Here is a 15,142-nt window from a genome sequence, read left to right as displayed (position 1 = left end):
TCCCAGATGCATTAGCAGGGAGCTGGATCTAACGTGGAGGTGCTGGGACTTGATCCACTGTTTGTATGGAATGCAATCATCGAAGGTAGTGGCAGTATAACCCACTACACCAGAATATCAGCCCCATTTTGGATTTTTTTTTTCAAGTTTATAACTTTTAACCCAGAACAAGTTTCCTTTTTAAAAATAATACTTTACTCATTTACTAATTAAATTGCCATTTAAGTTAAAAAAATTGTCCAAGTGTCATTTAAACATATTCCTTTATCCCTTATTTATCCTGTGAATTGGTAATTAGATCTAGATACTCCCATAGATACGGAAACAATTCCTTCAGCAAAAATATTCTAGGTGGTACTTTGTACTTCTTACTGGATTTCCTTTGGAGGCGCATGTTCATATCTGATTGTCATACTTTTTAAATACATACTAAAGTACTTATAGATAAAAAGATCTGATGGCTGAGATTTGGTATAAAACAACCAAGGAAACTAACAAAACAAGTGTGGAGAGCTAGAACAAGGTGGCAGTTTGTTTAGAGACATCGAAGAGGAGTAGGGCAGCTGTTTGGCATAGAAGTTAAGATGCCACTTGGGACCCCGGACCCCACATCACGGGGCCTGACTTGAGTCCCAGCTGCCCAGATTCCAATCCAGCCTCCAGCTAACGCACGCTGGGAGGCAGCAGGTCATGGCTCAGGCAGTTGGGTCCCTCCTTCTCAAGTGGGAGACCCAGACTGAGTTCCAGGCTCCTGGCTTCAGCCTGGCCTACCCCTGGCTGTTGCAGGCGTCTAGGGAGTGTAGTAGTAAATGTAAGACAGATCGATCTCATTCTCTGCCTTTTAAATAAAAATGAAAATAAATTTTTAAAAACTTCTACATCAAAAGAATTCAGTTGTTCTTTTATAAAGCCTGTCTTCCACATTTACTGAGTGCCCACTAACCAAAGGGGAGAGTGTATCTTCAAGAAACTAAACTTTGGCCGGCGCCGCGGCTCACTAGGCTAATCCTCCGCCTGCAGCACTGGCACACCGGGTTCTAGTCCCGGTTGCTCCTCTTCCAGGCCAGCTCTCTGCTGTGGCCTGGGAGTGCAGTGGAGGATGGCCCAAGTGCTTGGGCTCTGCACCCCAAGGGAGACCAGGATAAGCACCTGGCTCCTGCCTTCGGATCGGCAGTGCATCGGCTGCAGCGCGCTGGCAGCAGCGGCCATTAGAGGGTGAACCAACAGCAAAAGGAAGACCTTTCTGTCTCTCTCTCACTGTCCACTCTGCCTGTCAAAAAAAAAAAAAAAAAAAAAAGAAAGAAAGAAACTAAACTTTGCAATCTCTTACTCATTTCAACTATCCAGCCTGGAAAATACAAAACTTCAAAAAATGTCTGAAATGATGCTCTCTAACTGGATACTTAATGTTTACAAAAAAATGGAATTAAAGAGGAGCTTATTTGGGTGCAGCTTTTCATTGTACTCACTTCCCATAAACTTTCTGAAGGCCTTTGTACCCATCTGGTTATCAGTTTCTTGAAGACACTCTCCACTTTGCTCACTGGGACTCAGTGAACGGCGGCTGACTCTGGCTGGATTCTCCCTGAGCACAGGAATACAACCCACCCAGCTTCCTGAGGAGCTCACGGAGTAAGAACACAGCCTGCATTCACAACTCTTTTCTGAAAGGTTTAACATGCTCACCTATGTGACATGTTTTCACAAAAGTTCAATATTACACTCTGCAAGGATCATCACTTCCTCTTGGGTAGGAAATGACACAGGTGGTGACGTTTTGCTCCTTCACACAACCTCATCAACACAGGAAAAAGCGCTTAACAAACGGTACCTCTGTCTTCCCACATTCATCAGGCGGATCCTGGTGTATGGTCATTTGATACTTGACATATAAAGAAAAGGACTGGCTGAAGGACGACTGGAATTCTGGGTCTTCAAAGGAGACAGGTACTAACCTCACCTTCAGAGCAAGGAAAACACAAGCAGACGCTGTTGAAACCTCTCCACCCCACGACATGCTTCTGAAGGTGAGGCTAGAGCAAGGTCTCCGCAGATCCACTTCCAAAGCTCAGCGCTGGGGGCCACCCTGGAGGCAGGCTGCTGGCACAGTCTGCAGTGCCGGTGGTGCACCGATGCTTACCAAAGTCTTGGACTCACAAAGGCCAAGGCAATTGGATTTTGCTTTGTTTTTTTCTCCACCCACTACTGTGGCTCTGTGCACTCACCAGAGTCAACTTTGTGATCATGGCCACTACTTTTGCCAACCTCTACTTATATTAGGCGAATTTAAGATTTTTTTTTCCCTTCCAGATTTTTCTTGGGTCACTTGATTTATAAAATTATAAGAATGAGGACTTGTATGAAAACATTCTACTATCTGCTCTTCTCATCCCACTCAGCTGTGCATGGCCAGTACACAGAATAATTCAGCTATCATGAGTTCTGTCAACATATGACTTTCAGATATGGATAAAGCTTATTAACTGTCTTGCACTAAGTATGGATGTTTTAACTTGAAGATCACCTTTAGATAAATTCATCTAAACAGTGACTTTAAGTAAAGCAATTTTACATGGTGCTTTGTCTGCTTTGAAACTACATATGACTGCTCAAATTTGCACTTTCAGAATGTCCAATAATTCGGTGCTATCTCTTGGCAGATATGCCTCAAACTGAACATAAATAAATATTTCACAAATAAACCGAGACTTCATACGACGACACCAAATGGAGGGGGAAATTCTGTTTGCACAGAACAGTCTCACTTGGCCTGCTGACCTGGCTCTCAGTGGGCTTATCAGGTGGGTCCTTGTGAATGAGCATCTGGTACCGCTTATAGACCTGGTAGGACTCCCGAAATGTGGCTTTGAACTGGGAACTTGGTGGAGACGATCGCACCACCCTCACCTTCAGAAGGAGTTAAGAAAACAACGCACATTAATTCATTCATTTACTCATTCCATGATAGACATGTCAATGGCAACTCCCACCCATAAAAACAAGTTTCAATACAAAATTAAAGATAAGCACATTATTTTAACCTTAGAAAAATCAACAAGCAAATAGAGAGAAAAGATACTTCTGCAACCCACTGACTCATTCATGCAGCAGAGCATGAATCATCTAAATTCTACCCACTCTGGCGGGGTTAGGGCAGCCACCGTGACTGTGCACTGGCAGCATGTGCCTGGCATTTACAACACAAACTAAATTTTAGTTTTAGTTGTATACAACTCAGTGCCACAAAGATTAAAAATGTGAATGTATTTTCTAGAACTCTTTCATTCATCCTTGCTAACTCTATACTCATACTTCGATTTTATAAAAACCAAACTTCATCAATATTCTTTTTTTTTTTTTTGACAGGCAGAGTTAGGCAGTGAGAGAGAGAGACAGAGAGAAAGGTCTTCCTTTTCCGTTGGTTCACCCTACAATGGCCACTGCAGCTGGTGCACCATGCTGATCCGAAGCCAGGAGCCAGGTGCTTCTCCTGGTCTCCCATGGGGTGCAGGGCCCAAGGACCTGGGCCATCCTCCACTGCATTCCTGGGCCACAGCAGAGAGCTGGACTGGAAGAGGAGCAACCGGAACAGAATCCGGCGCCCCAACCGGGACTAGAACCCTGGGTGCCGGCGCCACAGGCGGAGGATTAGCCTAGTGAGCCGCGGCGCCGGCTTCATCAGTATTCTTATATCACAGAATGGTTAAGAAGGAAGACTATGAAATAAGATTTCTTTATGATGTCACCCACTGGTCAACTAACTTCTCCATGCCTTAGTTTTCTTGCACATAAAATGAAGACAAGTTAAAAGCAGTAATTGCTAAAATTTAACACTAACTATCTACTAACTCATTTAAATGTGCTAGCAAAACAGAAAAATCAAAAGCATTGCAGCAGCCTAAACTGGAAACTGTGTGTCCTAAGTGGCTCTTGTTTGAAGAAAGAGTGACCCCCAGTGGACAAGAGTCGCTACACATCTGGGGTACCGCCACATTGAGACGGTAGTTGACTTCTGAAGAGCTATATGAAGTGCGTATTTGGTTCCAGGAAAGATTATCATTGATGATGAAAAGATTAAAGACTCTTTATTAAATATTTTAAAGTAGAACAAAATATTTTAAGTAGTGTGTTCAACTCTCTTTACAATTTTGGCAGAGAAAACAATAGAATCAGAGTAGTCAATGACTTGGATTAGTAGAAAAAACTGTTGTCTGATGAGGTAGGTGGTCTGGCTCAGCAGTCAAGATGCCATGTCGCACAGTGGAGCACCTGGGTCTGATTACAGGCTCCAGCTCCCTGCTAATGTCGGTCCTGGGAGGCAGCAGGTAATTGCTCAAGTACTTGGGTTCCTGTCCCCCACTGGGAGATGTGGCTTGAGTTCTCAGCTCTGGCCTGGCCCAATCCTGGCCATTATAGGCATCAGGGAAGGGAACTAGCAGATATCTTTGTCTCTCAAATAAAAAAATTATGTCTAAGGGCTGGCGCTGTGGCAGAGGGTAAAGCCGCTGCCTGCAGTGCCAGCATCCCATATGGGCTCTGGTTCGAGTTCCAGCTGTTCCACTTCCAATCCAGCTCTCTGCTATGGTCTGGGAAAGTCCTGGAAGACGGCCCAAGTCCTTGGGCCTCTGTACCCACGTGGGAGACCCAGAGGAAGTTCCTGGCTCCTGTCCTCAGATTGGCGCAGCTCCAGCCATTGCAGCCATCTGGGGAGTGAACCAGCAGATGGAAGACCTCTCTCTCTCTCTCTCTCGCTCTCGCTCTCTCTCTGCCTCTCCTTCTCTCTCTGTGTAACTCTGACTTTCAAATCAATAAATCTTTAAAAAAATTATGTCTAATAATACATGTATTGTCCTAATGTTTAAGATGCATTAAACTTAATTTATTATGATAAGTCTTTAAAGGTAAGTGATACTTTTAGATGATATTCAATTATAAATTCAAGTGCTAATTCAAGTGCATACTACTCAGGTATGAGTATATGACAAAATCATTATGGCTTATGTTTTATATAGCAATTTTATATTTTTTATAAACTCATACTGAAAATCTGAATTTGATATAGAAGCATAAACCAACGTGGGAGGGTGGGAATTTAGCTCTAACAGTATTTGTAATATGCCTGAATTGGCTTGGGGACACCACTGAAAGAGGATTTCAGTGTATAATTTAGTACTGCCTAGCTATTTCCTAACTCCTGGCTTGCATATATGACATTTGTTTGTGCCTTGATCATGATCAGAATATTACATGCATAAAACAATGTTCTGCCAAATGGGTTCTATTCTTTTACTGTCTAAACTATCTTTTACTATCTAAATTTCAAAAATAAAATTTTAAGGAGAATTTTTTTCATCTTAATCATTAAATATGAATTAAGGAACATAAAAAGCCAGAGCACTCCGCAAAATAGGCTAAACCTGCAATTGTGTTCACAACTTTGGTAGCCAAATTGCTATAACATTAAGTATTTTTTTAAATAAAATTATTTCTTCCAAACAGCAGTTTGCTACTCTACCAACTCAAATCTCTTTAGTTACTCACTATTTAGATAGCAAACCATAACTGATGAGTATAACCTCAACTGAAATAAAGGAAAGAACACAAATCAACCAACAAGTCAAGTACCTCTAATTTGTGTGATGCATTCTCTGGTAAAGTTTCAAAAATTAACTCTTCAAGTGACTTGGGCTGGTTGGATTTGGCCTTTGGTGAGAACAGAGGCAGCGGCTGACCTTGAGCCGGGAAGCCCTCTCCAGCAGGGGTTTGCTGCATGAGTTTTAATCTCTTCCTTTCTTTCCGGATTTCCTTTGCTTTTCGACACGGAGGCTTGCTCAGATCAGCCCCTTTGCCTGAAAAGAATGCCACAATATTACACCAATCACGTTTGTCTCTAGAAGCAGTTTTCCCAAAAGCCTCAAGATTCTACAGAATAAGCACAAAGAGCCCCACAACGCAACTAGCTTTGGAGGGGCTGCTTCAGATGATCCCTGGATGGACTCTGAAATGGTCTTCAAACTCCACCCCAGAAGGAGCTGCCCAACGTACATCCTCACAGCAACTCTGCACAGCACCAATGACAAGGGTACTTAACACAGTCATGGAAAATGCAATGCCAAGTTTTAATACTGGGGACTGGATTAAGACGGCATAGCAGGGAGGGAGCTTGCTGCTACAGTCCAGGAGACAGTTTAAAAAGCAGGAAAACTGCAGTCTCAGGGAAGTTAGGAGAAAACGGCAGAGGAAACTACGCAAATCAGAGGGGCACAGTGGACCTGCATGGAGGGCGAGGACATGCACAACTCAGACCCCAGCAGCCGAGGGCCTCCGCACCAGTGTTGGAGAGTGAGGGACACAGTGGACCCGCAAGGAGGGCGAAGACATGCACAACTCAGACCCCAGCAGCCGAGGGCCTCCGCACCAGTGTTGGAGAGTGAGGGACACAGTGGACCTGCATGGAGGGCGAAGACATGCACAACTCAGACCCCAGCAGCCGAGGGCCTCCGCACCAGTGTTGGAGAGTGAGGGACACAGTGGACCTGCATGGAGAGCGAGGACATGCACAACTCAGACCCCAGCAGCCGAGGGCCTCCGCACCAGTGTTGGTGAGGCAAGACCAGACTGCAGCAGGCCAAGCCACTGGCAAAAAAGCTGCAGGAAGAGCCTAGAGGGAATCCAGCTTGAAGGCCCGTGGGGGGACACTGTACCTGCCAAACTAAAGGAGAAAAAACATTTTCTCTCTCCCGATCACCATGCAAGCTGATAGAGATCTCTCCCGATCGCCTGTTACAAGCTGATAGAGAGCAGGCACAGTTTTGGACATATATAACAGCCTGTGTCCACGTGAGCAACCAGCCAAATGGAGACCCGAGTATGGTGGGGGGAACAGACAGGGGGCTGGGTGCTCATGACTATGGGAGGCTTATGAGCCTGGACTGTGAAAACAGAGAGGCTGCGTGGGAGGGCTCAGGGTGTGGCTGGGACTTCGGGCAGTCACTGTGGGAGGCTCCCTGGTTACCTGGGGAGGGACATTGCTGGGGAATCTGCTTGCACCAAGAACCGCACAAATCCTTTGTATGGTCCTATGGCAGAGCAGACAAATAATATACCCACTGGGGCTAGGTTCCTTTGAGGAGAAGAGCTCAGCTGAGTCTCCATCAAAAGACAAGAACAAACTTCCCCTCTGATTAAAAACAAATAAAGAGGAGATCTACCATGCCAAACCTGAGTGTGTCACCTGAGACACGTGCTTCACTCTGGAGCACTGAACATCGATCACATACCTCTAGGTGTTCCCTGACAGCAGACACTCCACTAATCCACACAGACATAGCACAAAGATAAAAGTCGGCACAGCAGATAAAACAAACCAACAAGTATCTCCACAAATCCTGAATAACACACATGCCAATTCAATAAATAAGAATAAGGAAGACAACAGGACACCCCCAAAAGAGCACAACACTTCAATACTGGACTGTGAAGATGATGAGTTGAAGAAATGCCAGAAATGGAATTCAAACAACTGATCATACGATAACTCAAAAGTAATCAGAAGCAAATGCACAAACTAATGAAATCTATACATGACATGAAAAAATTTCTCCCACGAAACTGAGATCTCAAGAGAAATCAAAATGAAATCTTGGAAATGAAGAATTCAATAGAACAAATAAAAAAGGCAGTGGGAAAGCCTTAAAAACAGAATCAGGCCGGTGCCGCGGCTCACTAGGCTAATCCTCCGCCTAGCGGCACCGGCACACCGGGTTCTTGTCCCGGTTGCCCCTCTTCCAGGCCAGCTCTCTGCTGTGGCCAGGGAGTACAGTGGAGGATGGCCCAAGTGCTTGGGCCCTGCACCCCATGGGAGACCAGGAAAAGCACCTGGCTCCTGGCTCCTGCCATCGGATCAGCGCGGTGCGCCGGCCGCAGCGCGCCAGCCATTGGAGGGTGAACAAACGGCAAAGGAAGACCTTTCTCTCTATCTCTCTCACTGTCCACTCTGCCTGTCAAAAAAAAAAAAAAAAAGAAAAAAAAAAAAAAACAGAATCAATCGGTTAAGCAGATAAAGAATATTTGACTTGGATGACAAAGCACAGGGAATTATACAGTCAGACCAAACACAAAAAGAAATCTGAAAACTAAAAACACTGTTGGTAATCTGAAGGTAGATACTATCAAACAACCCAACATACGGGTTCTAGGAGTTCCTGAAGGCATGGAAATAGAGAAAGGATTAGAAGGCCTTTATAGTGAAATAATAACAGAAAATTTCCCTAATTTGGAGATGAAAAGGAACATCCAAGTACAGGAAGTACATAGAACTAATAGACATGACCAGAAAAGATCTTCACCACGACACACTGTAATCACACTCTGCGCAGTAAAACATAAAGAAAAGATCCTAAAACGTGTACCAGAGAAATTATAAATTTCTGAGGATCTCCAATTAGACTGACAGCTGACTTATCAGAAATTCCACGGGCTAGGACAGAATGGCAAGATATACACCAAGTCTTAAGAAAAAACCTGTCAACCCAGAATACTATACACAGCAAAGCTCTCATCTATGAACGAAGACGAAATAAAGACCTTCCATAACAAAGAGAAATTGAAAGAATTTGTCACAACCCATCCAGCCCTCAGGAAGATGCTTAAGGACATGCTGCACACAGAAACTCAGAAACACGGTCATCCCTACAAAAGAAGGTAAAGGAAGGAAATATCCCAGTAAAAACTACAAAGAAAACCCAAGTAAAAATAGGAATATTTATGGGAAAATGGCAGGGCTAAGATGTTACTTATCAATAGTCACCTTGAAAGTAAATGGCCTCAGCTCTCCAATTAAAAGACAGACTGGCTGAATGGATTAAAAAACATCTCAGCAACAAAGATGCACGCAGAATGAAAGTGAAAGGATGGAAAAGATATTTCAAGCCAACAGAAACCAAAAGAGCTGGTGTAGCCATCCTAATATCAGACTAACATAAAAACTGGTAAAAGAGACAAAGAGGGGCACTATGTAATGATTAAGGGATCAATTCAACAGGAAGCTGTGACTACTATAAACGTATATGCAACTAACTACAAGGCACCTGGCTATTTAGAAGGTATAGAAGGAACATTCCTCCACACAATCAAGGCAATTTATGACAAACCCACAGCCAGTGTCCTCTTGAATGGGGAAAAGTTGTAAGCATTCCCACTGAGATCTGGAACCAGATAAGGATGCCCACTCTCACCACTGCTATTCAATACAGTCCTGGAAATTTTAGCCAGAGCCATTAGGCAAGAAAAAGAAATCAAAGGGATACAAATTGGGAAGGAGGAAGTCAACCTATCCCTATTTGCAGGTGACATGATTCTGTATTTAGGGGATGCAAAAGACTCCACCAAGAGACGACCAGAACTCAGAGAGTCCGGTAAAGTAGCAGGATACAAAATCAATACCCAAAAATCAACAGCCTTTGAAGACTCAGACAATACCAAGGCTGAGAAAGAACTTCTCCGATCAATCCCATTCACAACAGCTACAAAAAAAGTCAAATACCTTGGAATAAATTTAACCAAGATGTCAAAGATCTCTATTATGAGAATTATGAAACATTAAGGAAATAGAAGAAGATACAAAAAAAGGAAAAATCTTCCATGTCCGTGGTTTGGTGAATCAATATCAAAAATGTCCATTCTTCCAAAAATGATTTACAGATTCAATGAGACACCAATCAAAATACCAAAGACATTCTTCTCAGATCTAAAAAAAATGATACTGAAATTCACATGGAAACACAGAAGACCTTAACTAAAGTAATCTTATACAACAAAAACAAAGTTGGAGGCACAATACCAGATTTCAAGACATACTACCAGGCAGTTATAGTCAAAACAGCCTGGTACTGGTACAAAACAGATGGGTAGACCAATGGAACAGAACAGAAACATCAGAAATCAACCCAAGGATCTACAACCAACTTACATTTGAGAAAGGAGCTAAAACCATCCCTGGATCAAGGACAGAATCTTTAACAAATGGTGCTGGGAAAACTGGATTTCCACATGCAGAAATATGAAGCAGGACCCCTACCTTAAACAAAAATCCATTCAAAATGGATGATACCATTAAATTAGAGAACATTGGGGAAATCCTGCAAGATACTGGAACAAGCAAAGAGTTCTTAGAAAAGACCCCAGAGAAGCAGGCCACATGGCAGACTCATAGAATGACAAATGCCCTAAACAGCACTCTGACCTTTTATTTTATTAAAAAAAAAAAAAAAAACCAGAGGCACAGTCAATCAAAGCCAAAATTTAAAAATGAGAATACATCAAATTGAGAAGCTTCTGTACTGCAAAAAACACTCAGGAAAGTGAAGAGGCAACCAACAGAATGGGAGAAATTATTTGCAAATGCTTCCTTGCTTCGGACCTGCACAGCTCCAGCTGTCGCAGCCAACTGGGGAGTGGACCAGTGGATGCAAGATCTCTCTTGTATGGATGGATTTCAAATTTTTTTTGCCCAAAAATAAAAGTATTTTAATTCCATTTCTTCACAAGCTTTTTGAAGCACCTTTATATACATTAAAATATTTAGGAAAAAAACCTGGGAAGCACTATATCACGTTAACAGTCATTTATGAGAGCTTGGACACAAAGAAAGCATCTTCCTCTTTTCCTGTAGCGTTTCCTTTTCTCTAAATGTTCAACCAATGAGCATTACTTTGCAATTTTCTTGGAAAGTTAGTGAGAAAGCTATTTTTAAGATCCCCAAGCAAGGGCCAGTGCTGTGGTGCAGTGGGGTTTAAGCCTCGCATCTGATATGGGCACTGGTCGGAGTTCCGGCTGCTCCACTTCCGATGCAGCTCCCTTGCCAATATGCCTGGGAAAGCAGCAGCAGATGACCCAATGCTCGTGCTCCTGTGCCCACGTGGGAAACCTGAAAGAAGCTACTGGCTCCTGGCTTCAGACTGGCTCAGCTCCAGCCATGCAGCCATCTGGGGAGTGAACCAGAGGATAGAAGACCTCTCCCTGTCTCTACCTTTGCCTGTAACTCTGTCTTTCAAATAAATAAAAATAAATCTTTAAAAAAAAATCCCAAAGCACAGTATTCACTAATCATATAAAACTTAGCAATAAGAAAGTTTATAGAACTAGTAAAGTTAGTTTTTAATAAAGAAAATTAAGACCTAGAATAGGTGAGGGACTTGCCAGAAACCAAAAGCTGGTCAACAAAGGTAAATTTCATGAGAAAATTGTGAGCACATAAATAGTGAGCCCACATTATAACTTGACTAAACACGCTAACTAAAAGCAAAGTCCACCTACTATAAAAAGACGGGATAAATCTAACAACCACCAAGTAGCAAAAGACTGGTTCTAAAATTGACCGTTATTCTACTGCCTTACAGAATTTTCCTAGGCCAGGGATTGTGCCTCAGATTTTGTTCTGGGAGACACAGGAGTTAAGAGCACACATCTGAAACAGGTGCTGGAGGTCAAGGACCAGCTCTGTCTCAGCTCTGTGACCTCTGGGCTAGAGTCCTATTCTGCACAAGAAAGAGAATGCACAGAGGAGTCACCAGCAAGTGCAGCTCATAAAGCAGTTTCCACCAGGCAGCGAGAAACCTTGTTACCTATCTGCATCACCAGTATCTAGACTTAAGCTTTACCTACAGAGGTAAAAATAGTAACGGGGGGGGGGGGGGGGGGGATCCCATTGTCTAATATCTACTGCAAACTGCATGTTTTAAAATATGGACAAATTTTAAAGTGATATGGAGTGAATAAGAAACACAAATGCAGGGCATGTACGAAAGACCATTTACGTGGTCTTCACACTCACGAATGCTGGATGAGGCTTCCTCGTGACTTTCCCCATCACTACAGATTACTAACCACGATGGACAGTAAATCAGGATGTCAGCTGACTGAGGGGACACAGGTCTTGCAGACCCGTAAACTCCTGCAGTAGGACAAACCAGATCATCACTGCAAAGCCAGCTTGCCACACAGCCCTGCAGCCAGGGGTTCAAATGGAGTCACGAATTTTACATTAGTCCCAAGTGACATGAATAGACAATAGCAGAACTGTAAAATTTTGAATGTTTCCAAATACGATTAGAAACAAAATGGAAATGCAGGTCTCAAAAATCCAAGGATTTTCAGGGTATATAACAATCTCAGATTCCTAGTAAGAGATACACTAAGGGAAAAAAAGCTGAAAAACAAAGTTTTTTAAAGTTTCAATAGTCATACTGCTAGAAGTAAGGTTTTGTTCTTCTAAAACTCTTGTGTAATGTGAGATAAAGCAAATGGGTAACCATGTTTGGCCATCAGAGGAGTGAATCAGCAGATGGAAGATCTCATTATCTCTCTCTCTCTCTCTCTCTCTCTGGCTCCCTCTATCCCTCTCCCTCTGTAACTCTTTCAAATAAATCTTTAAAAAAAATGTATTCTGAAATACAAGATGACATCATACCTGAAATTCGCTTCAGTATAACACTGGAAGGTGAACTCAATATAGGTATAGATGATACAAGAACTGTTATCATTAGTCAGTAAGGGTACATGAAAGAACATTAGAATTTTTAATCTATGCTTGTCTATGTTTGAAGTTCTCCATAATGAAGTTTTTTCAAACTATAAGTTAACTTTTTTAGTAAAAAATTTTAAAAGAAGTAATACTATCACCAAAGAGAGTAAGGGTTGAAAGAAACTAAGTCATTCAAAACATTACATTGGACAATTCTTACCAATTAGAATAAAGTCTCATACCAACATCAATTTAAACATCATGAAAGTCTCATGAAAAAAACTAGTCAATGAAGTGCAAAGGGGAGGCTGTCTGTGCTTTGACTTGTATGACATCATTTAGACAAGAAACACCACACTTGCATGAGAACCCCTCCTTTGGGTTGTTCCGAGTAAGTAAACCTAAGAACTAACCAAGAACTGAGGCATGAGGACCATCCAACTTCACATGCCATGAAATAATTCTGAAGAATTCACATAAACATCCTAATAAACCCACTGAATGATGGCTAAATTTCTTATGCCTAATTCTTCTGTAAGTCAGAATACAGAAAAAAGTTACCTTATTGAAAGGAAAGGCAAACATCAAATTCTGTACCCTTTTAAACTAAGATTTTTATAATTCCATAAAGAAACTTTATGATAAAGAACCTTATATCTAATTTGTATATTAAACATAATTTATTTTGCTCAATACCACAACTAAGAATGCTTACCACCATACCTTTTCACTGACAAAAATTTCTCGAACCTCTAAAATGGTAAGAAATGGAACTCTTGCGAAATCTGTATTTGGGGTAGCGGCAAGGCTACTATTCCAACCTCTTTAAGCAGAGCAGATTACAAAGATGCGAGCTACCCATCTAAATCCAGGTAATGAGCTGTCCAAAGCAGGCCTCTGGCTTACAGATTTCATGAGTAATTCCTCTTACTTAGCTAATGGCAGGCCCAGGGATTACAATGACTGAAGCAAAAAGGAAATCAGGGAATGTGACTTGACAGTCACACTTCACTACCTGGCTTAGGTGCTGTGTGAACTCTGACTGAACGTGATGGTTCACCAGAGCCCAACTTCTCCTCTATGCCTTGTGACTGAATTAATTCATTAGAATCTTCTTTCTTCACATTTTTTCCTTTCTTCTTCTCCTCACTCTCTAGGCTCTGTTTGAAGTCATTACTGAGTGTTTTAAGGTCACACTTTATATCCAGTTTATTGATTAATGCAAAGTCACCCCCGACAGCATCCTCCATTGTAGAATCCATGGGCTCATCTGCAAATCAGAAGAAAGGAAAGTATATCAGCAAGGAGGTCTGGTGCAGTTAAGATAAACACAGGAATACACTGGGGGCTGGAGCTGTGGCCAAGCAAGCAAAGCTGGCGTCCCATATGGGCACTGGTTAGAGTCCCAGCTGCTCCACTTCCAGGCCAGCTCCCCGCTAATGTGCCTGGGAAAGTGGCAGAGGATGGCCCAAATGCTTGGCCCCTGCATCTTTGTGAGAGAATGGCAAGAAACTACTGACTGCAGACCAGCCCAGCTCCAGCCACTGCAGTCATTTGGGAGTGGAGTGAACCAGCAGAAGGAAGACCTTTTTTTTTTTTTTTTTTAAAAAAAAGATTTACTTATTGGAAAGTCAAAGTTACAGAGAGAGGTAGAGACAGAGAGAGAGGGGTCTTCCATTCATTGGCTCACTCCCCAGATGGCTGCAATGACCAGGGCTGATCCAAAGCCAGGAGCCAGAAGCTTCTTCTGGATCTCCTATGTGGGTACAGGGGCCTGAAGACTTGGGCCGTCCTCCACTGCTTTCCCAGGCCAACGCAGAGAGCTGGATCGAAAGTGGAACAGTCAGGACTCAAATGGCAATGGGATGCCAGTGCTGCAGTCTGGGGCTTTAACCTGCTGTACCACAGCGCCAGCCCCAAGATCTCTCTTGTCTCTCCCTCTCCCTCTCTCTGTAACTCTTTCAAATAAACAAATCTTAAAAAAAAAAAAAAGGTATATATTGACTGTGGCATAGCCCATTCTGTGTCCACCAAGTCCACTGTCCCATCTCCCAAAGTAAGAGAGATATACTTAAGAGCAAGGCACCCTGAGATGCAACCTATCAGACCAGCCCTCCCCTGGGTCCAGCCAGGTAACAGTGTCAACAGGGTGCCATTCCTAAGGAGGTTCACCTCTCCCTTGTAATGTCTCTTCCAGTACCCACATGAAGAGATAAGCCTGGGTCGCACACATAACTGGCCAGACCATAAAGCCTACCCCATCATTATTAAACTAAAACCTGCTCCTGTCCATTCTGATTTACCTTCAAATGGGTTAGCAAACAGGGTGCAAAGGACTAGCTAACTCGGACAGCACGGCCAAGCAAAGATTTATAGACAGCTCCCACCTAACTGGACAGATCCTTTGCAGAGGACCGAAAGGACCAATCTCTTGGAGTGGGAATTGGGGTTGATTATTTTAAACGGTCTGCTAGTCTGCTTCCCTACCTGAGACTCCTCCTGAGACATTAGACTAGAACATGGCTACTGGGTACCGAAGAAAAAAGCACAACTACCTGGTCTACCAGAAAATAAACTATTGGGGGCTCATCCTCACCTCTGGGGAACAGAAACTGGCCC

General features: G+C 42.9%; 1 protein-coding gene across 19 annotated transcripts in view; it reads right to left on the bottom strand.

Annotated features, from left to right (window-relative positions):
- The window catches only part of ATE1 (arginyltransferase 1), a 182,962-nt gene that overhangs the window by 152,998 nt on the left and 14,822 nt on the right, over positions 1-15,142 (bottom strand). For 13 of the 19 annotated variants that reach the window (XM_008270609.4, XM_070057114.1, XM_070057117.1 and 10 more), the window contains 3 exons: positions 13,539-13,793; positions 5,626-5,849; positions 2,779-2,907 (listed from right to left, as the gene is read on the bottom strand). In XM_008270609.4, coding sequence (XP_008268831.1) covers positions 2,779-2,907; positions 5,626-5,849; positions 13,539-13,793 — 608 coding nt within the window. Of the gene's footprint in view, positions 1-1,831; positions 1,961-2,778; positions 2,908-5,625; positions 5,850-13,538; positions 13,794-15,142 lie in introns of all 19 variants that reach the window. The other 6 variants (XM_070057115.1, XM_017348620.3, XM_017348618.3 and 3 more) reach the window with 2 other exon arrangements.

This window comes from Oryctolagus cuniculus, chromosome 15, assembly GCF_964237555.1.
Source record: "Oryctolagus cuniculus chromosome 15, mOryCun1.1, whole genome shotgun sequence".
Classification (NCBI taxonomy): Eukaryota; Metazoa; Chordata; class Mammalia; order Lagomorpha; family Leporidae; genus Oryctolagus; species Oryctolagus cuniculus.
The sequence above is the reverse complement of the archived record's forward strand: the minus strand, read 5'-3'. Positions and strand labels throughout refer to the sequence as shown.